This window comes from Nannochloropsis gaditana (assembly GCF_000240725.1).
Source record: "Nannochloropsis gaditana CCMP526 unplaced genomic scaffold scaffold020, whole genome shotgun sequence".
Lineage (NCBI taxonomy): Eukaryota > Eustigmatophyceae > Eustigmatales > Monodopsidaceae > Microchloropsis > Microchloropsis gaditana.
This window is the reverse complement of record NW_005803933.1, coordinates 84,915-105,581: the sequence shown is the minus strand read 5'-3', so window position 1 is coordinate 105,581 and position 20,667 is coordinate 84,915. Positions and strand designations below refer to the sequence as shown.

Here is a 20,667-nt window from a genome sequence, read left to right as displayed (position 1 = left end):
CGGGGCCATCGTCCCCGTCGATGCCGTGGGCATTGCCCTCTCCACCGTTCAAGTCGTCCTGGCTCCCATTGTCCTGGGTATGCTGGCCAACAAGTTCTTGAACCGGGCCGTCAAAGCAGTGCTGCCCTTCTCCCCCGTGGTGGGCATGGTCTCAACCTGCCTCTTGGTTGCCTCCGCGGTCGCGCAGTGCGCCCCGGCCATTCTGGGCGCGGGGTGGAGCCTGCAAATCGCCACCATCTTCTACCATCTGGTCGCTGGGGTCGCTGGATATGCCATCCCGCGCTTCCTGAAATTTTCTGAGACGGACTCCCGGACTATGGCGATTGAGACCGCGATGAAATCGTCCGCTTTCGGATTCCTGTTGGCTAGCCTCCACTTTCCTAATTTCTTGGTCCGGGTTCCCCCCGCCGTCTCCGTGGTGTGGATGGCTGTAACAGGCTCGACTCTGGCGGTCATCTGGCGTTTCATCCCGGTCAAAGACGAGAAGAAATGAGCGGCGACTGCAAAATCGTCTTCCTTGTGCTGAATCAGAGGAAGACTATAGCAGACGATGATCGAAAAGCTTTTCTCGAAAAGATCGCATGCATGTTTGCCTCTGATTGTTGACCGGCACGACGTGATCCGTACCCCTGTTCCCTGTTTGTGTCTCTGTGAGCGCGTGTAGTTGTGGTTAAGTGAGTCACAGGGTTCTGAAGTGTCATTATTTGTCTGACAAATGTCATGTATGTCCTGGGATAACCTGAACGTAACAAGTGGACATTTATGTTTGTTAATGATTCTTTAAAGATACTCTTCTACTCTTTCATATCTCTACCTTTCAATCATTTTTTTTTAATTTTTGGGGGTTTTACGACACCAAAGTAAGGAAGTGAGAAATCGAGAAAAGGTCGATTGGGGGCGGCTTTCCCTTTACCTGTTGAATACCGCATCAACGAAGAGGTTCCCTTCCCAACTTAATAGTCATGCGGCGGATATCGTATGTTTACCCAAAATTAGGGAAGCTTGTCCTTTGATGGCTTAAATTAGTGGATTCGGTGTGAACCGGCAAGCCATCGAAAAAAAGGAAGGATTGGAAACGGGCTACTCGTTCCGAAGGGAAGGAGCCAGGAGGTTCAACGAGGGTATCCTGACGGCCTCTGTATTTCTGTAATTGAGTGTGCAGTGTTCTGTTTTACCGTCAAATGTATTCGTGATCCAATTCTAATCTGTGCACAATGCTCATACTCATTTGCTCGTTTGCTACGCGCATGTTACACGTAGGTGTTTAGGTATGTTGCAACAGGCCTGCGCGCGCGTGGAATCCCCTATCTCACGCCGTGTATGTGCAGGAGCAGCTGCTGCTCGGATAACCCCGAGAATTGCTGCATTGCGTGCAGTTTCCAAGCATTTCACATATAGCGAACGACAATTTACCTCCAGTACTGGCGCTTCCAACAACCCTGAAGCTCGCCCACCTTTTCCCCCTTACACATTTGAAACAGCCACTGAAAAGGTAATTCCTTACACACCCGCAACAAGTGGTTTTATGATCTAGCTTGACAATTTAGTCCTCTCATTAGGTTCGAAAGGCACAAGACGCTTGGAATACTCGAAATCCTGACGTCGTAGCTCTAGCATGTACGTCTTGTGGCTGAACTCGGGTTCTGGTCATCCTTCTCTTCATTTCTCAACCTCCTTTTCGCTGTCACGTTCGATAGACACACCCGACAGCAACTGGCGGAACCGAGACGAATTTTTCCAGGGTCGTGAGGTAAGTAGCGGGCCTGGCATCTTTACCTTCCAAGAGTGGTGAAGACTGTGCAATCTCTGATGCGTGTCTCTGCACTTCCTATGCACACAAGGCAATCAGAGCATTTCTGCGGAAAAAGTGGGCGAAAGAGCGCGATTATTGTCTGATGAAAGAGCTCTGGGGTTTTCATGGTAATCGAATCAGCGCCCGATTTGAGTACGAATGGCACGACGGGCAGGGTCAATGGTGGCGATCACACGGGAACGAGCAATGGGAATACGATGCGAAGGGTACGTCACAGTCATGCACAACGACGCACAAAGCCTTGTTAGAAGCCTGCATACGCCAGGAAAAAATTGTTTCCGTGGAGCGTAGAATGATTGATCTTGAACCGGCAATAAACTTTGCCAGAGGGACAAGTATCCCAATATGGTATTGTCCCTTTCCATCCCGCAATAGGCTTAATGAAGCGACGAGATGCCAGCATAAATGACGTTCGTATCAAGGAATCCGAAAGGCGATACATTCGGAATCCTTCTACGGGTTTGGTAGAGTATCCATTAGGCCATCCTTCCCAGACATGACAGAGGGCTGGGGAAATGTGATGGATCCCTCACACAGTTGACTGAGACATGAGAGGAGATCGTAATCGCGACTGGCATTGTTTTGCCCCGAAACTGAATGAATATGACTTTTTCTTAGCCACATCATTGTATTTCGTCCTCCTGGAGTGCCTAAAAAGCAAGATACAGGTTAAGTTTTTACATTGAAAGCAAGAAACAGACTGTGTCTTGCGACAATTGCACATGCGCGTAAAGATATCACATGCGCGTAAAGGTATTGCTTGAATTTCCTCTTTCAAAACATATCTCTTATAAGATTACCTTTTTTTAATTATAAATTATGGTTACGGCTACGACAGTCACCGATTCTGGAACGTATTTTTATGGTGGGTGTAAGGGAATCGGTGTATTTTGTGCTATTTCTGTGGAAACTCGGCGATAGTGACCTAAATATCTGCAACCTGCGCAACAGTACTCGTGACGTAAAATCATAAATTGTGGGACTGCTTCGATTTCTGAAAAAGGTCATGTGTATGAAGATTGGACTTCGTGGCACATTTTGTGTGTCGGACCCGTGATGGGGATGCAGAGGATCGGGACGCTTACTAGCTTGAAGGGGGCACTTAGAAAGGGGCCAAGTTTATGAAACAAAAGTCACAGCCCTCCGCAGGTATGGGACCGTGTCAGTCTCTTTTTTGCGATTTGTCTGGTAAATGCATGAACTCGTCGTTGTCGTACTGCACCAAGATTTACACGAAAAATAATCGAATTGCACGCAAGTCAGCGAACGATGCTTCTGCTGCAGTAAGTCACAGGAAAATACCTCCGCAGGAACAATAACATTCTTGACATTATCTAAGACTTTTTGGTTTTCGGTACATTGGATCAATATAATGCACATGACAGTTAGCAGTAGGCCACTGGAAAGGCTGCAAGATACTTCTTCATGGAAATCCTGCCAACGCAAAGAGCGACAAGAGCTTCAGATGTGCTAGCGCCTTCTGAACAAAGGGAGGACTCGGTTAATGTGAAATTGACAGCTGGAGAACAAGGGATTTGTGTAGCCTCTAATATTTGCCCTGCGGAGACCTGTATGGAGGCGGAAGGAGGAATATTACCCTTAACCTCCAAGAAAGACCATGCCACCGTCCGCCTTGAAACCTCCAAGCCTGGTGAACCTTTGAAACTAAAACGACTTCTGGCAGTGGATCTTCCCGTGCTGTGCTCACGGCCGATGACGGCAGTAAGCATGCTCGGAGGGTTAGACAGGCTGAGTGCAGCTTGCACAGGGAAGACCCGCAAGCTCCAATTCTCATTCCGACCCGGCGACGAACTAAGCATTCCCATCTCCTCTCAGCCCAAAATACCAGCCTCTAGGCTCCTGCTGCGTGTGCGTGTCCGCAGAAAGCAAATTACGGGCCAGCGTTATGCGGTTCATACCGAGGTCGTGGGTACTGTGAGCACCACCTTCCAATTTCGGTGTTTGGCGGACTTCCAGTACTTGACCACTCAAGCATTTTTGCCTCCGGGCACCCCAGACCTGGTTTCTCAGGCCCGCTTGGAGATCGTCCCTCCTTCCTTTATCCCGGTAGCACACGCAGGGAACTACGCGTACGTAAGCCTGAAATCTTCGGCGTTAGCCTCCCACGACACGGCGCGACGGCAAGGGGTTGTTATCCGGTACGGGTGCCCCATCCCCAAAGCCCCCCCGGCCATGTTGGTGAACCGGCCCCGGCGGCGGTCGGAGAAGTACGGGCAGGTGCTGGAAAAATTGCAGGCGCTTTTCGATCGGGTGAGTGGGGAGGGTACGCGACGGAAGGGAAGGGGATGCCCGTGCAAGAGACGAGCATGCTTGCAATCATGGACAAGGACCATTCATGCCTTCTCGGCTTCGGCCCCCAACTTGCCCGTGCCACAGGAACGTGGGGGCCGGGAAATGTGGCAACGGAAGGCGCTCGAGTCCCAGTTCGAAAAGGAGGGCCTCCAGCACGCCTTTTTGGAGCTCCTGCGCGTGGTCGCCTACAACATGTCGAACGGGCCCTGGCGGGGCCTGTGGGTCCGGTACGGGTACGACCCCAGCCTGGACCCCGTGGCTCGCTTCTACCAGGCCCTGGATGTACGCTGGAAGGAAGCGGGCTTGGAGAAGGTAAAGCGGGCCTACGAGCAGGTGCGGCGGAAAGGGGAGGGGAAAAGGGGGGACGGGGCCGCGGCGAAGGAGGAGGAAGAGGCGGGCGCCCAGGATGGGGAGGGAAAGGAAGGAGAAGAGGTAGCCGGCCCGCAAGCTGGAAGGACAGGGTCGGAGCTCCAGCTCTTCGGCTTGCCCGTGCGTCGGCAGATGGTCTTCCAGCTCTGCGACTTGGGCGGAGCGTCTTTGCAGGAGCTCGTGCTAGGGTTGCCGCGCAAGGCCCTCTGTTCCCCCCAAGGGGGCTGGTTTCGACTCAGCGACCTGAACAGGCTCCGCGTCAGGATCAAGCGATACTTGAGCTCCCGGGTGGCGGAGTGTGTGAGGACGGGGAGCCTGGAGGCGGTGGTGGGGCCGGAGGAGGGCGCGCTCTCCTCGTCCGCGATGATAAAAGAGGCGGAGGCTCGGAGGGGGAGGGAGGTTGTGTGGCGGGAGGATGACTTTAAGAAAGGGGCCGGAGTCGACAGAGATCAGGAAGGGTGGCCCGAGCGACAGGGCGGGAAGGCAATGACGAGGAGGAGTAGCAAGCGTACATCGGCAGGGGGGGGAGGGAAGAGAAGCGCTGAAGTCATGGAGGGGGAAGGCGGGGTGAGGAGGAATGTAAAGAGGGCGCGACGGGCAGCCCTGAAGCAGGCAGAGGAAAGGCAGGACGAGGTGAGCGAATGGGAGGACGACAGGGAGCTGGACGGTGGAGAAGGCGGCAGCTTAAGGGGGGGGCAGGAGGATGAGGAGGGTGAAGAGGACGAGGAGAGGGGGTTGAGACATTTGGGGGATCTCCTAGGCCAACCCATGGGCGGTATAAAAAGCTCGCGAGGAGATAGAAGAACGGCGAGGGCGGGCAGACAGTCTAGCGGGGGGCGCGTGGAAGAGGTGGAAGATACAGATGAGCTTGGAGGCAACTTTGTCATTCCCCTCACAGCGGGAGAAATGGAAAACGCGAGCTCGATTCGCTTGCTCGGAGGTTACCAAGGTGGAGACTATTCTTCCTCGTCGTCTACTGAGGAAGATGAAGGAGCTGAATCTGACTGAGTATGGTACGAGTACAAGGTAGGATTTCGTAGACAAGGAAAGACGCCTCGTTTGAGTATGCACTTGACGGCGACGGATGTATGGTCGACCGATCAGAATACGGTAACATGTTAAAAAGTACTCATAGAAAGAACAACAAGCCAATCAAAGTAATAATACACAATCTGAAATGTAATTTTGGTGTCTTCCGATTCTTCGCTTTGCTCTCGAAGTCGTTTGTTTCTCCTGCGCGTCGTGTCACCAAAAGAGAGCGTAAACTCATGCCATGACTTTCTTGTCACTATCACAGTAACTACATCAACACTGATGATTGGAAGTTCTTGCTACAATTGGTATTGAGCCATCAATCTTCTTTTGCAATCACTTTTTCTGGTTGAAAGTCAGAAGAAAGATTCTTTTCCTTCCTCCGTTCTTGACCTTCTCCAGCACAACTAAATGCACAGAATCTATCACGTTGCCGTCCGCTCAAATGCCGCACATGGACCATCCTACTCCAAGGACAGATATGAAGGCCTCACACCGTCCCTGCCGCCTTCGCAAGACCACAAGGGGGAACGGAACGAGCGTCAGGCGTCGCGCAGGACCCAACAGCTGGCTGCACGCGGAGTGAGAACATTCCCTGCCGCGAGCGGCTCGGATCGCTTCCATGTTCAACATGGGATCAATGCCACGTCAAGGCCCCAAAAGGCCACACTGGGGGGCCACAACCATACTTAACACCTAAGCATGAGTATCTTCTGCAGGAAATGTACCGTGTTCCGGGTAGCAGGACCCCTAAGTTGTCGAATGAGCCAAAAATTATGACAAGCAAATCGGCAAATAGCCGTTGACGCCCTCTTTCCCTTCCGGCCACCCCGCGTTGGATGTTTGCCGGGCAAAGGCTCTTCTACTCGGTGCCCGTGATGAGGCAATTACCGAAATGTGGGCTGCACGAAACATCGACATGAAGTTTCGCGTTTGCTTTTGTTTCCTCAGGAATAAGGGTAGAGGTCATATGGCCAGCAGAAGGCAGGAATGTGTCTGTTCTGCTCGAAATCAGCACTGACACTTCGCCCCTCATTCGACCCTCGAAACTTTTTTCCGCGGCTGGACACTCGTACGCACGCACTCACCATACACTCCTTGCTCATGGGCTTCATGAATGAATGTCACATATCTCATCCAGATTCTGCTGTGGTCCTTTTAATTGAGGCTGCACAGTACTTCATAGAAGCGCCTGTTTTTGAAGTGCCCGGGGCTTTTAACACCTCTCACCGATGCACTGCTGGGAGGCAAGCGTCCTTCCTCACCTGCTCTGGGGCATCCACGGCTCCTCGCTGCGATAAAATGCACGGTGACAATCTGCTTCGGAGCACACGCTGTAATACTAGCTTAGAACATCATCAAGGCGGCGGGGACGGCCAGCCTCTGGATTGGAGCACCAGCCTTGCCTCTTCGTTCTCTTCCCTCTCCCAGTCGTCGCGCTCTTTTCGCACATCCAATCACCACGACGTCTGCCACGACGGTCACAATCATTGCCGATACAGCAGCTCTAGTAGTGACAGCAGTACCAGTAGCTGTTCGTCTCTTGGTCATAACGCAGAGCCCTCTCCTTTCGCAGCCCTCACTGATACGGTGTCAGGGGTGATGGATAGTAAGTATCAGCTGATGGGACGCTTTCTCCTGGCACTTGCCGCTTCGAACCCACCTGACGCTTGAATGTCTCACAATTAACTTTCGGTATTTCTCTGCAGGCGTTCAGACAGCGCGGAAGCATCCTGTCCTTGCCACGGTTCTGTGGTTGTTGGGCGGGTCGGTGGAGCAGAAAGAAGCCAGAGCAGGCCCCAAAGGGCCCTCTCCATCGCTAGCGGGCTCGGCTAGTACCAGCTCCCGCTCTTCGGGCAACAACGACGAAGATTACATTTGCAACGATGAGAACAACACTGTCGGCAAGTCTAGCGCCCCGAAGAACAACCCGCGTCAGCCCTGCCTGGCGGACAACATGCTGGCCCGATCCCGCCACCCGCAAACAGGCAACGCCGACGACGAGGACAAGGACGGGCGCCAACCAGACATCCATCGGCTGCGCTGGACTGCGGGAGCAGCGACGGGGACAACCCCCCCGAAGACTAAGGTTAAAGACCGCGTGATTTATTTCTTGGAGGGTGGTCGGCCCTCCTCGGCCGTTCCCGGTCTGGCGCCTCCGTCGGGGAACCGCTCTTTCCAGGGGGGCAGGCTGGGGGGCGAGAATGGTGGCACGATCGCGGTGGAGAGGATCACGCACATGGATAGATTGGAGGAGGACGACTTGGGCGAGCCCCGGAGAGGAAGGGAAAGGGAGAGAGGAAAAGGGGCCAGGGTCTATGATCAGGAGAACGCGACGTGCGCCAGTACGGCCCAACGACAGCTGGAGCACTACAACAATCGGTGTGGAGAGTGCTCCCCTGGCATCCCGCCCGAGCTAGCGGGGTCGGGGGCAGCCGGCAATGATCCCGACGTGTCCCCACAGTGGGGCTGGTACGTGGCGCTCACGCCCCCTAAGCCGGAGTTCTTCCAGGCAGGCAACAACGGGGCCGGCCTGGGAGGCCACCACCACCATCACCACCACCGAGGCCACCGTCATCATCCTCCTCGCGTCCCCGAACCTTTGCGCCCGGCCATGACATGAGGGCATAGGGCAGCGATTTGCTGAAAAGGCTTGGGCATAACGAATGGTGAAGCGCACAGGGGGGGCTGGTTTCTTGAGTAGTTTATGTGGAGCGGCTTGGAAGATGACACGACTCGGAAAGAACGTGTTTAGGAGAGGTCCTGTGAAACGGCAGCACAGGAGTTGGAAGAAGACCACGTCGCATTTCTGTGGCGATTCAAAGTAGACTTAATGATATGATAAAGCCTCCAGGCTCATATGTGCACGTCTGACAGAGAGGTTGCAGAGTGAACGGAAGCGAGGGTGCGGCGAGAGCAGCTGAAGCTGCAGAGCGGCGAGAGGGATCACCACGTCAACCAAATCATGTGATGCACATCCCAATACACAAGCTTTCATTGTGGGGCAAACAACAGTACAGGGGTAAAAAAGAGTACCACGTAATAAGAAACATGTGCACGTGAAAGGAATGATTGGGCCATGATATTTTGATAACTATGTATGGAAAGGGGGTAGTTCAGGCACGCTGGAGTCCCCGTGGTATCAAAATGAAAATTTTTGTGTTTTTACCGGGAAAGCTGCAGAAAATAAGAGACACGTGGAAATGAGCGAACACTTTTTGAGACAGGAAGATATAGGATTGGGGATATGTGCACAGACTTAGGGGAGGAACGTACAGTGCATCGGGAAAGACGGGGGCAAAATAGTGTCTGTCGGCTGGGCTGATCGTGGGCCAGGCCTCTCCTACATCACTATTTTTAATACTTGACCTGAGGCGCGCCAAGGAACAAAGAGAGGTATTGACCTCTCTCCTCCTCGCGGCGCACATGCTAGAAAAGCACACAACGGATGGGAAAAGCCCGTCCGGGGACAGATCTACCCGGTCACTCCGCAAGGCCGCCGCACTGATAGCCGCGAAAGCAACAGGGCTTGTGTAAGGCAAATATGGAGTGAAAGCTTTGAAGAAGGGGGTGTGTCCCATGATTTTTTTGTGAGGAGGGACTTCGGATAGGGAGCAAAATAAAGAAATAAGGCTGGCAGGACAAAGGCAGACGCGCACCTTCGCGATCGCTGTATTTTGCATTGCTTACACGCACGGCCAGTCCCACATCGGTAGTGTCATGTGTTTCCCTGCTCCTGTCCACCCCGGGGACGTATTACAGCAAATCTCTTCAAATCCATGACTCGGTAGTTGCTGATGCTATCCAAAAGCCAGTCCGATGAGACGACCGGCCGCCCGCCTTCCGCCCAGGCGGAGACAGTCATGGTCCCTGACTTGACGGCCCCCACAGCCTCCTTGGCGGGAAGGCTGTTGCAGATCATGACCGTTTTCCTCGTCACCCTCCCTTCCTCTCCGCCCTCGGTCAGTCTGTGCCCAATCTCTTCCTCCTCCTCCCTTTCCTCCCTTTCAAACGCCGCGAGTGTCACGACGCGCCCGCCGCCCGCCTTCACGAGGCTTTCCAGATCCCGTCTGGTCGGCCGGGGCGGGGGGAAATCACCCCCAAACACCACCCGGTAGGCGGCAAAGAGGGAAGGTATCTGCTTGTATCGGCTCAACCGGGCTTTGGTCGGCGCGGACGGCTCCGTCGCCTTCGGATCCCCCACGATTTCGTGTCGAATTTCCGCCTCCACTTTCCCTTTCGCCAAAGACCCCGTCAGCCAGGAAGGGGCCAGCACCCAGCGGCGCGCGAGGATGCCGTGCAAGTACTTGATCGTCCGCGTCTCCGCCCGCCGCCGCCCGTCGGCTCGAGCCAGAACGTGCGTCACTTGTGGACCGGGAAGCTTGGTGACGCGGGCGTCAAAGCGGCGGGCGAAGGCGTCCAGGCTGCCCAAGAGGGAGTGCGGGAGGGAGGTTGGTAAAATGACGATGTCCTGGGGGTGCGTGCGGTAGGAGTCTCTATCCGCGGGGTCGGGGTCAGGCTCGGGCAGGCGCCTTGGCGCCGATGCCTGCGAGGGGCGGGAGGGGAGACAGGGAGCCTGTGGACGGGAGGGAAGAGGCGAGGAGGACGCAGAGAAGGAAAGGGCGGGCCGAAGGGCCCACTGGAGTGGAGAAAGGACAGCGCTCGGCTTGGAATGCGACGGGGTGGTGCTTGGTCGGGAGGGGGAAGGCGGGGAGGACGCCGCGTCGGCCGTCATGGCGTCCGCTGGCCTTTTTCGGGAGGAAAATGGGGAGGGCGAGGCGTGACCACCTCCCACCGTCCCCCTGCTCGTGTGCACGTGCACCCTTCCTTCCGTTGTTTCCCCCCCCTTCGCGGGTACCGGGGGGGCATGTTCGGTCCAAGCTGCCCTGCCTCCCGCCCGCCCTCCTCCTCCCCCCTCTCCCCCTCCCTGCCCCGTCTGGTCGACACTCGGCGGCTGTGGGAGCCACCAACACATTGGCGCTCGAGATGTACTTCCCTTTCACGCGCTTTTCACCGCCCGAGAGCATGTACTTCACGTCGTACGTGATACACCCTCCCTCGGCCCCGCCCTCCCTCCCTCCCTCGGCCCCGCCCTCTCTCCCTCCCTCCGCCCCATGGACGGCTACGATCCTTGCCACGCCCCCCTCTTTATTGATGCCCGGCCATGTCCGGGCCGCTACCTCCACCGTATCGCCCACGACGAAGGGCACCGGCGGAACTCGCCGTCGGAGCCTGCCTCCAGGTTCTCCGTCGCTGTCCTCCTCCTCCTCCGCCTCCTCTCCCTCTTCCTCCTCCTCCTTTCCGTCCTTCGCCCTCGTCCCCGCTCCCTCATCATTCTCACCCGACGTCCCTCTCTTCAGCATCTCACGTGGCAGCTGCCGCCCCCTCCCTCCTCTCTCGGCGACGGGCCACGTCTGTCCTTGCGCTGGCCTCCGCCCGTGCCTCTCAAACATTGTGGACGCGGTGGAGGCGGAGGGCGAAGGGGCAGGACAGCGTGAGGTGATTGCTGCGGTAACTTGGCGTGTAAGAGCCCTCCCATTGGCCAATGCCCTCAAGGCCTTCGCTTCCAAGCGTCCTTGCCCCTGACCCCGAGCGGCCCCCCCCCCGGGGGCTGCCTTCCTCTGTGCAACCACAGCCTCCTGCACCTGGTCTGAGACATGGCAACTGTCGTCCAAGGCCAAACCAAAGGATGATATACCCTTTTCCAGTGCCGCGCTCAAGGCGTCGAAAAGGGGACTGTCCATGATGCTGCGACGTGAAACCACCTCCTTGCAAATCGGGCACAGGGGTGTTGCACCCGAGTTTCGCAATAACATTTCCCAGCAAGGTTTACATGCCAAGTGATGACACGGGGGAACAGCAGCTTCATTGATCAGCCTGTTAAGAATTCAATATATATTGGTGCGTAGTGAAATAAAAAGCATGTAAGAAGCTCGCATTGAAAGGGAGGTAGCAGGCGCCAGGCACGTACCCCAAGCAGACGGGACATCTCAGGCTTTGAGCCATACCCTGCATGGCACATCGCCATACCTCACCCCCCTTTATAATGTCCTGAGATGGGAGGCGACTGGGCGATTTTAGCGCATTTACTGCCTCTTTTTCCGGACCGACCTCGTCCGATCTGGCGGGAATACCAGGTGTGAGGCCAGTACCGGCCACGGAAGGGGTGCGAGAACGACGAGCGAAGTCGGAGTCCGCATTCTCCTGGTTGCTCATCCTACCTTGGGAGCCTGGGTGGAGGGAGGAGGGGTCAAGAACGGGATGGAATGCAAGTGGCGGGGCGGGGGAACAAAGTGTTTCTGGCGAGCGCTTGATGTGAGCGACGAGACGCACGAGAGCGAGAGTTACACAGGGCCGGCTGGGCAAACGCGCACCGACGGGTTCACGCATGAAAATGGGGATTGGATGGCAGTGTTGAGTGTTTCCCTGGATGCTGGTCGAGTGGATTCCATCTTTGCGACGTATTTGTGGAGGAATGAGATGCGTGAGGGCATACACCGCCATTTCAACACCCTCTTGAATCTACGTCCCGCTCCTCAACTGTTCAACCATCCAATGACCCTCTTCATCAACCCATCAAAGATCCTGCACGCCATGGCGAGTCTCGCGGACGGGCGTGCCGCGGCATCAGCAGTGGTGGCACCCATGAATTTGAGAAAGCCCGCAGCAGGCCCTTTTACGGCCTCCGCCGCAGGGGGGTGGAATGACCCCGCCCTGAATATGGAGGAGGGAGAGCTGAAAAAAGTGCTGCAGACGGTGACCGGTACGAGGGGCGCCATGCAATACATAGCCAAGGTTGGCGCACCCCCCGAGCGCTTGGATGAGATCCATGCTCTTGTCGAGGACGTTTTAAAGCGGGCCGAGCAGGTCTTCTCCCTGTGGATCAAGGACTCGGAGGTGAATCGCATCAATCAGGCCCCCCGTGGCCAGGCGATCGATCTCTCCGAAGACATGAGTGTTGTCTTGTTGGCCGTGGATAAGCTTTACGACGTGACCAAGGGAGTGTACGACCCGGCATGTTCCCCCCTGTTGCAGCACTACAAACAGCATTTAAAGCAGAGTTTGCGTGGCTTCGACGTCACCTCGGTGGAGCAAGACCCACAGGCCGCCGCCATCGCCCTCTACGCGCACTGGGGCTCCTTCATCTTGTCGAAGGACGGCAAGACACTGACCAAGGCGCACGACAAGGCGGGCCTCGACCTGGGAGGGCTGGCGAAGGGATGGGCCATCGACCAGTGCGTGGCGGCCTTGCGGCGCGCCGGCTTTAATGACATCTTCATGGAGTGGGGCGGAGACGTGCACGTGGCGGGCATGCACCCCACTGGCCGGCCCTGGTCCGTGCGCGTGATGGAGCCGCCCTCGGTCCACACGCTCCAGAACACCGTGCCCACGCCTGCCGCCCTGGGTAGACAAGAATCCCTGCGGCGCATGACCGATTCCTCGGGGATGGGGCCCGTTCCTCGCTCTCCCCTTCTGTCAGGGCATGCGAAGGACGTGTTTGAGCTGCAGGAGGCGGAGGCGGTGCTGGCGGATCGGACGGCATCCCTGGGATTGGGCGAGGAGGAAGCGCGGCCCGAGCTCGCGAACATTCCCTTGCGGGATGGGGCCAGCGTCACTACCTCCGGAGACTACATGCAAGTCTTTTGGGTGGGCGACAAGCTCATCCACCACGTCTTCCAGTCCAAGACCAAGCGCTTGATGGAGGTCTCTTCCTCGGGGCTGGCGCAGGCATCGATCGTGACGGAAGGTTCCTGCATGTTGGCGGACGCCCTGGCCACCGCCGCCTTGGCGATGGGGGCCGTGCCCAAGGAGGCGAGGGCTTTCCTGGACGCGGTCTCGCCCAGGTTGGGCGGGACGACCGTCACGGACTACCTTCTCTATTCGCGCGAGGGGCCCAAGGTTCTGAGACACCGGGTTCGGGGCAGCGAGGGAGACGTGGCCAGGGACGTCCGCCTCTCCCAACACGAACCAGCTCGTGTGGTAGTGGCGGGGGGGGGCTTGGCGGGCTTCTCTGCCGCGATTGAGGCGGCCAAGACCGGTGCCCGCGTGGTGTTGTTGGAGAAAGAGGCGCGCGTGGGCGGCAACAGTGCCAAGGCGACCAGTGGGATCAACGGGTGGGGGACCCTGCCGCAAGCCCGGCAAGGGGTGATGGACGAGGAAAAATATTTCGAGCGCGACACGTGCCGTTCGGGCAAAGGCGGCTTGTGCGACCCGTCCTTGATCCGGGTCCTGTCCACGCAGTCTGCCGAGGCGGTACGTTGGTTGATGGATGACATGGGGGTGGATCTGGACGAGCTCAGTCAGCTGGGGGGCCACGCTTTCAAGCGCACGCACCGGGCTCGACCCACGCCATCAGGAGACCCCCGCCCGATTGGCTGGCTCATCATGGAGCGCGTGCAGGCCTACGTGAGGGAAAAGCTGCCCCCAGATCAAATAGAGATTCGCACGTCGGCTCGCGTGGTCAAGCTCGAGATGCAGGAGCCCCAGGAGAACGGGGGCTCCACGACCCACGTGCCCGCCCAGAAGACAGTGACGGGTGTGACCTACGAGGACATGGCCACGCATGAAATTCACACTCTGGAGGCGGACGCGGTGGTGCTTACTACAGGCGGGTACGGGTGCGACTTGTCAAGTACGAGCCTACTGAAAGAGCATCGCCCGGACCTCCTCGGCTCGGCGCATGGGGGGAACGGCTCCTCTGATCTGGGCATGCCCTCCACCAATGGTGCCTTCGCGACGGGAGACGGCGTGAAATTGGGACTCGCTCTGGGAGCTTTGACGGTGGATATGGATAAGGTGCAGCTCCACCCTACGTCCTTTGTGGACCCGAAGGATCCTGTGAATCCGACCAAGATATTGGGGCCTGAGGCCCTGCGGGGCTCTGGAGGGATCCTCATCAACCAAGAGGGACGACGCTTTGTGAATGAGCTGGATTTGCGCTCTGTCGTCTCCAATGCGATTCTCACCCAGTGCAAGCCTTACGTGGGCGCGGAGGGGCAAGTCGGCAACGTTTACGCCTGGTGCGTTCTGAACAAGGAGGCGCAGCAGAATTTTGGTCTCTCTGCTCTTCGTTTCTACAAAGATGCCCGGGGCTTGTTTGAGGCAGCCAAAGATTTTCCCACCTTGGCCAAGGACGTGATTGGATGCGAGCCCGCCGCACTGAAGGCCACCATTGAGGAGTATGCTCAGTCAGCGGCCATTGGGGTGTGTCTGAAGACGCGCAAGAACGCTTTTCCAGTTCCGATTTCATGGACGGACACCGACTTGGTGGCAGCTCGAGTGACTCCAAGCATCCATTACACGATGGGAGGACTGCGGATTAGCGCGGCCGCAGAGGTATTGGAGGGCGCTCAGATGGATCGAGGCAATTTGTACAGGAAGCTCCGCCCGGTCCGCCGACTCTTTGCGGCTGGTGAGGTGACGGGTGGAGTGCATGGTGCGAATCGATTGGGAGGCAACTCTCTCCTGGAGTGCGTGGTCTTCGGGCGGCTGGCAGGAGGACGCGCGGGAACCATCAAACAGAGGCGGCCAACGTGCTTGGAAGAAGAAGAGTGGACACCTGTGACCTTCCGAGAGGTTCTGCAGACAGACTTTAAGTACGGCGTCAACACCATGGTGTTTCGTTTCCATTTGCACGGTGCTCTCCAGCAGGCAGGTCTGGCAGTGGGGCAATTTGTCGCCATCCGGGGGGAACTCGACGGGGAATGGCTCCAAGGCTTCTACTCGCCGCTGTCCCGGCCCGACGAGGAAGGCTACGTCGAGATCTTGTGCCGCACGGACACAGCGGGTGGGCAAATCATCAACTTCCTGAATGCGGTTCGTCCGGGAGGGGAGTGCTATTTGAAGGCCATGGGCGGGCTCCGTTTGGAGTTTACGGGCTCACAGATTTTCCAGGGAAAGCGGGAAATCAAGCAGCTTTCTCTCCTTGCCGGAGGGACGGGAATCGCCCCCATGATTCAAATCGTGCGAGCCTATCTTTATCATTTGGTGGGCGCCGGGGCTCCAGAAAATGAGCCCCTGCCAGACCCGGCCACCTCGGGCGTGCGTTTGGTTTACGCGGCGGAACGAGAATTCGACCTGGCCTTCACCGACACTCTGCAAAGCATCCAGAGGGCGTATCCTGCATACTTCCGTCACTATGTCGTGCTGAATAAGCCGCCTCTAGGATGGACAGAGGGTGTGGGTTTCGTGAATGCAGACACTGCAAGGCGCCACTTGTATTACCCGTACGAGGAGTCAGCGCATCAATTATTCGTTATCTGTGGCCCGCCGGTGTTTGAGATGGTTATGTGCAAGATGCTTGGTGAGATAGGTGTGCCACAGCACGCTGTCTTCGCCTATTCTAATCCTTGATTGAATCATTGAATGAACCATTGTGTGCAGAATCGATTTCGGGAGTGTTGCCAACACAAGAAATATGCCCAGGGTTGTGTAGAAGTTTGCGTGAATGTGATGAAGGGAAGCCATACGCTGAATTATCGTGACGTGTGTGAGACGAAGTGTCACATCATACACCCAATTTGAGAAGCTGTACCTATTAGAAGAAGTTGTGAGATACATTAAACCCCTTTTGGTACGTGGTATAATTGTTATTTGGGAAGCTGTAAACACGCAGATCGTTCCTGAGATTGTCAATTACTTTTGTGGTGTTTCCTAAAGGCCGCATCACTTCAATTCAAGTCATTTTCCTTGAAGGCACACTGAATCCCTCTGGATTCCAAATACTGTACTAAAGCTTGTCGCGGAGCACTTTTAAACGCCTTCTTGTCAATATACACGCACACGCGAGTTTCCTCCTTGCCACCGTCCTCCTCTTCTGCATTTTCAGATGGCAAACTGTAGGCTCGACGAGTTGCCTCAATGGCCTCATCTATCCCGCGTTTCCAGTCTTCTTCAGATCCAGTGAAACAATACGAGGCCAGAATGTGGCCCAGGAGGACGTCTTCACGGTGGCGGAGAAGGTCATTCATTTTAGGGGTGTAATGCCCCCCCCCCGCGCCGACTATCACTAGCTTGGACTCCTCCACAGCAGGGATTCTCACTCCATTCGCTTCAGTCGCACTCAAGCCCAAATTCTTATCGAGAACATCCGCCCACACATGTGCAGCATCCTCCCGGCCCCAATCTTCCTCCTTAGAACCAATTTCCACAAACATTGTTGGATGCATATGCCATGGCCCGTGATGGGTGGCCTCCAACGTCACTTCAAAAGTTCCCGCCAGTCCTGCGTCTTGAACGGCCCTATGCAACTGTCTAAAAAGCGGGGCCATGCGTGGAGAAGGAGGGACACACCGTCCAGGGATGCCGCCATGCGCTCCCCGAGCTCCTTCCTGTGGCGCAAAGGGCTGGCCAGGATTTCCTATGGGATGGATAGTGAGCGAGGGCCGTCCACTGGCGGCGGCGTGCCGGCTCAGAAATATCATTTCTTGGATCCGCTGTGAGGGGTGGGCGGTGAGCCAAGCCTTATCCAGCCAGTCCGCCCGCAAGAAACCTTGCGTTATTTGCCACATAAAGACATTTTGGGGCCCGTCCGGACGGTGCCACACGCGGGAAGATGCGTCCACGGGTGTGGTCTCTTCCCAGCCTCCTCTGGCAAGGAGAGCTTGGAGCATGTTCACGGAGGCCTTGTCCTCAGTCGTGGCGAGGAGCAGGATGGTACCAGAAGCGCGATGCAATGCGGTCGCTGCTGGGAAGGCCGGCCGGGTTGTAGTTGAATGAGGCTGAGCGGCCATGGACGGTGTAGTTACGGACAGGCGCATCCGTGTGCGGAGCACGGGGGTGCACCGGCGCCGTAATATCCCTTGGTGACTTGCTTCTCGAAGGCAGAAGGACGGAATTCGTTGGGAGGAAAGAGAGGATGGTACCAGGGCCAGGGCGACTATAATTATGCTGGCACTTGGATAGGAGAAACAGAGCCTGCGCATCGAAGCCGCGTCTGTGCGGGGTAATGGAAGGAGAATTTGAATGTTGAGTGTGTCCTCATAACATTGTCTAGGAGGGGGATGATTCAAATGAACGCTTTTCCAATCACGAATGCCTGTTTAAGCTCCAGGGCTTCCTCATTACAGGTATCAGTGTCATTCTTTGCTCTAATGTGTTCCCAAGAACGCCTCGACGCGCGACATCACAGGTGCCGGATCCTGGCTATTTTCACGGCATGGTCGGTCCCACAGCTGGCTAAGATCAACGAGGTCTTCTCATCACCATCCTGCGCGGACGAGAGAGGTTTCCAGCGGAGCCGGCGCACCGCTCCAGCGTGGGGCAGGCTTCCGTCGAACGCAAGGAGGCAGCGCCAGGACTTGCCCTTATCCTTGGTACCGGTCCACAACTCCACGTTACCACTCTCTGTGCCCAGCGCGAGCAGATAGCCGGCCACGTCGGCCCCCTGGACCAAGCGGGGTGCGAAGGCCACGGCCGTGACCGCGTCCGTTTCGCTCGTGCTGGGCTTGAAGCTGGCCAGGGCCTCCGGTCCAAGCACCGGTAAGACCTGGTCGCGCCACATGACTCCCCCCTCCCCCTGCCATCCCCAAATTTTTACCACCCCGTCTCTGGAGGCCGTGGCCAGCAAGGCGTCATCGTGGGCCCAGTCGCAGGACCAGATGATACGCTTGTGCGCACGGGCCAGCGTCTGCACCGGCCTAAAGGCCCCCGCGCGCGGTCCCTCCCCGTCCTCCTCCCTAGCGTAGAGGCAGACCTGCCTGTCCTTGGACACACTCGCCAGCAGGGAGCCGTCGTGCGAGAAAGCCAACTGCACGACCGTAGAGGCGTGCCCGGGCAAGACCCCGACCCCGCGCCAGCTCCCCGTGTCCCACAACCGGACTTGTGCTGTCTCGGCGTCGCGGGCCTTGCAGGCGGAGGCCACGATTTGCCCCGTTGGGTCTGCGGCCAGGCACATGATCCCGTCCCCGTGCCCGTACAACTTGGCCACTTCCGGCCAAAGCGTGTGGTCCACGAGCTCGCCCTCCAGCAAGGACGGGTTGGCGCCCCGGCCCTCCCACGAGACACGGGCTCGAGCCTTGGCTTCCGCCTCGGCGTCCTCCTTTCCCAGCCCCCCCCCCGACGGCCGATCCTGCCTTCCAGGCCTCTTCCCTCCCCGCCCCCGCCTCCACACCCTGCACATGGGCCACGGTCGAGGAAGAGGATGCAGTGACGCCCACCGCCTTGCTCGACAGGGCCAAGGCGGGGATGTAGGCCGTCTCAATGCGGGCAGGCTGGGCGGATTGGATCCCCGCCAGGGCCGCCAAGAGGCCGAGCACTTTCCGGGGGGCGTCGAAGACCCGCAGCGTCTTCTCGTCCGCCCCCGAGACCAAGCGGTGCTCTTGCCAGACCTCCTCGTCGCCGGGTCCCTGCCGTCGCGGCGGGAGCATGTCGCAACAGCTCAAGTCGTAGCCATGAACCTGGACCCGCGACATCTCGTGGAGCCGGCGCGTCTGGGAGGCCACGGCCCACAGGCGCGTGGTCTGATCCTTGCTCACACTCACCAGGTATCGTCCTCCGCCAACGCCTCCTCCAGGCCGCTCCCATTGCACATCGCTCACCTCTTCGAAGTGGCCCGTGGCGAAAGGCATAGGGACCCATCGTGACTCCCTTTCCTCCCCCTCCTCTTCTTCCTCCGCCCCGCCCCCCCCCTCCGCCCTCCTGTCACACTCGTAGGCGTGGAAAGACCCGCCGAAGCCATGCGCGAGAACCCTGTCGCCCGTCTCACTGAAGACACAGCCCAGAAAGCCCAGTAAATTGCCTCCCACCGCCCCACCCAAATCGGCGCCCAGGTCCCCGAGCCGCACGCGCGGGGTCCACGCCCCCCGCGCCCCCTCAGGCCTCCAGATGATCAGGCTCCTGTCCATGGAGCACGAGAGCAAAGCGAGGGACTGCCTCTTCTTTCCAACATCCGGGTATCCGTGGGGACGCCACGCGAGGCCCGTGATCCAATCCTCATGGCCCACCAGCAGGGCATCGAGGCGGATGCCGTACCTGCACCCGGCCCCCTCCATCACCAAGCGGACCTCGTGGTCATCCTCCTCCTCCTCCACCCTGAGCCGACCCTCCCCCTCCCCCGCCTCCTCCGCCTCCTCCTCCCCTCGACCCGGTCTTATCCCCTCGGCGCCCTCCATGGCCCCGACCCGCCAAAGCCGAATCTTGCCGTCCTGCGACCCGGAGGCCACCATGACCCCTTCTCCCTCCCCTTCTCCCTCCTCTCGCAGCGATCTCCACGCCAGACACCGCACCCACGCCTGATGCCCGGTCAGAGCCCCGGCGCTCCTCCACGACCAGCTCCCCGCGCTCTCCTGTCCCTCCTCCTCACACCCTTCCTGTCCTCTTCTCAGCCCCGTGCCGTTCCACACGTGAATCTTACCGTCCACCCCTCCGATCAGTAATGCCAGCTCTGCGTGCGGAGCGTCTCCTCGTCTCCTCACCAAGGGCGCCAAGGCCACCGCGCAGGGGATCTGGGCGGGGGGCATGGCCGTCGAGAACACCTGCGTCCAACGCCCACCCGGTCCTGACTTGATACTACAGTGCCAGAGAGTCACCGAGAGAGTGGTGGCTGCAGCGATGAGCTCCCCGTCGAGGACCGCAAGACGGTTGACGCATGCCTCTCCTTCCTCCGTGTCCGGGTACAGGACCTGCGAGCATGTCCAACTTGATCCGTCCTCATTTATGCTCCAAACACGGACTTGACCGTCCGCAGCACCCGAGACGAGAAAACGGCTTGGAATCAACCAAGCAACGCAATGTACTTTTGCCTTATGCCCGCGCAGGCAATGGCGCACAGCCCCGTCTGCCGTCGTTATGGCCACCCAGTCATGTGCGCCGTATGCCACGACTAGTTTCTCTTTTAGGGCCTTGGACGGTTGGTTGATACGCCACAGTCACGAAAAAAAAAGGATGAGGAAACATTTTGGGTACGCTCTGAATACTTGCAAAGACACTTCGACTTCAGCCCCTAGGCTCTACCTCCTGACCCCCCTTGCTCATGATGCTGTACCTCGCAAGGCTCAGGAGTTCCCTGTGCCCAGTCCAGACACTGGCTGAAGGAGTTACATGCAGCCGCCATGAAAATTGATGAAGCATTGATAGCTGACGTGGGGCATGTCGCGGGAGATTCCATACTTTCGAGTATTGGACTCAGACAGGCAGCTTCC

At 57.7% G+C, this 20,667-nt stretch overlaps 6 protein-coding genes across 6 annotated transcripts; 1 reads left to right on the top strand and 5 right to left on the bottom strand.

Moving 5' to 3' along the window:
• Positions 1-1,258: 1,258 nt before the first annotated feature.
• On the top strand, positions 1,259-1,738 carry NGA_2128310 (response regulator receiver domain-containing protein; the record flags this gene model as incomplete). The annotated part of the gene is made up of 3 exons (XM_005856205.1): positions 1,259-1,492; positions 1,560-1,617; positions 1,698-1,738. Coding segments are annotated over 3 exons (333 nt in total), but the record flags the coding sequence as incomplete, so codon positions are not given.
• A 14,418-nt stretch (positions 1,739-16,156) lies between these two features.
• NGA_2100100 (uncharacterized protein) lies at positions 16,157-16,524 on the bottom strand (the record flags this gene model as incomplete). The annotated part of the gene is made up of 1 exon (XM_005856204.1): positions 16,157-16,524. A coding segment is annotated over one exon (327 nt), but the record flags the coding sequence as incomplete, so codon positions are not given.
• Positions 16,509-17,396, bottom strand: NGA_2024500 (uncharacterized protein; the record flags this gene model as incomplete). The annotated part of the gene is made up of 1 exon (XM_005856197.1): positions 16,509-17,396. A coding segment is annotated over exon 1 (886 nt), but the record flags the coding sequence as incomplete, so codon positions are not given.
• A 49-nt stretch (positions 17,397-17,445) lies between these two features.
• On the bottom strand, positions 17,446-18,476 carry NGA_2007700 (wd-40 repeat-containing protein; the record flags this gene model as incomplete). Its single annotated transcript, XM_005856196.1, has 1 exon — positions 17,446-18,476. A coding segment is annotated over one exon (825 nt), but the record flags the coding sequence as incomplete, so codon positions are not given.
• Positions 18,477-18,583: 107 nt separating this feature from the next.
• On the bottom strand, positions 18,584-19,129 carry NGA_2039000 (rna polymerase ii elongator; the record flags this gene model as incomplete). Its single annotated transcript, XM_005856200.1, has 1 exon — positions 18,584-19,129. A coding segment is annotated over one exon (546 nt), but the record flags the coding sequence as incomplete, so codon positions are not given.
• Positions 19,130-19,174: 45 nt separating this feature from the next.
• NGA_2028700 (elongator complex protein 2) lies at positions 19,175-19,581 on the bottom strand (the record flags this gene model as incomplete). The annotated part of the gene is made up of 1 exon (XM_005856198.1): positions 19,175-19,581. A coding segment is annotated over one exon (407 nt), but the record flags the coding sequence as incomplete, so codon positions are not given.
• Between the last annotated feature and the right edge of the window lie 1,086 nt (positions 19,582-20,667).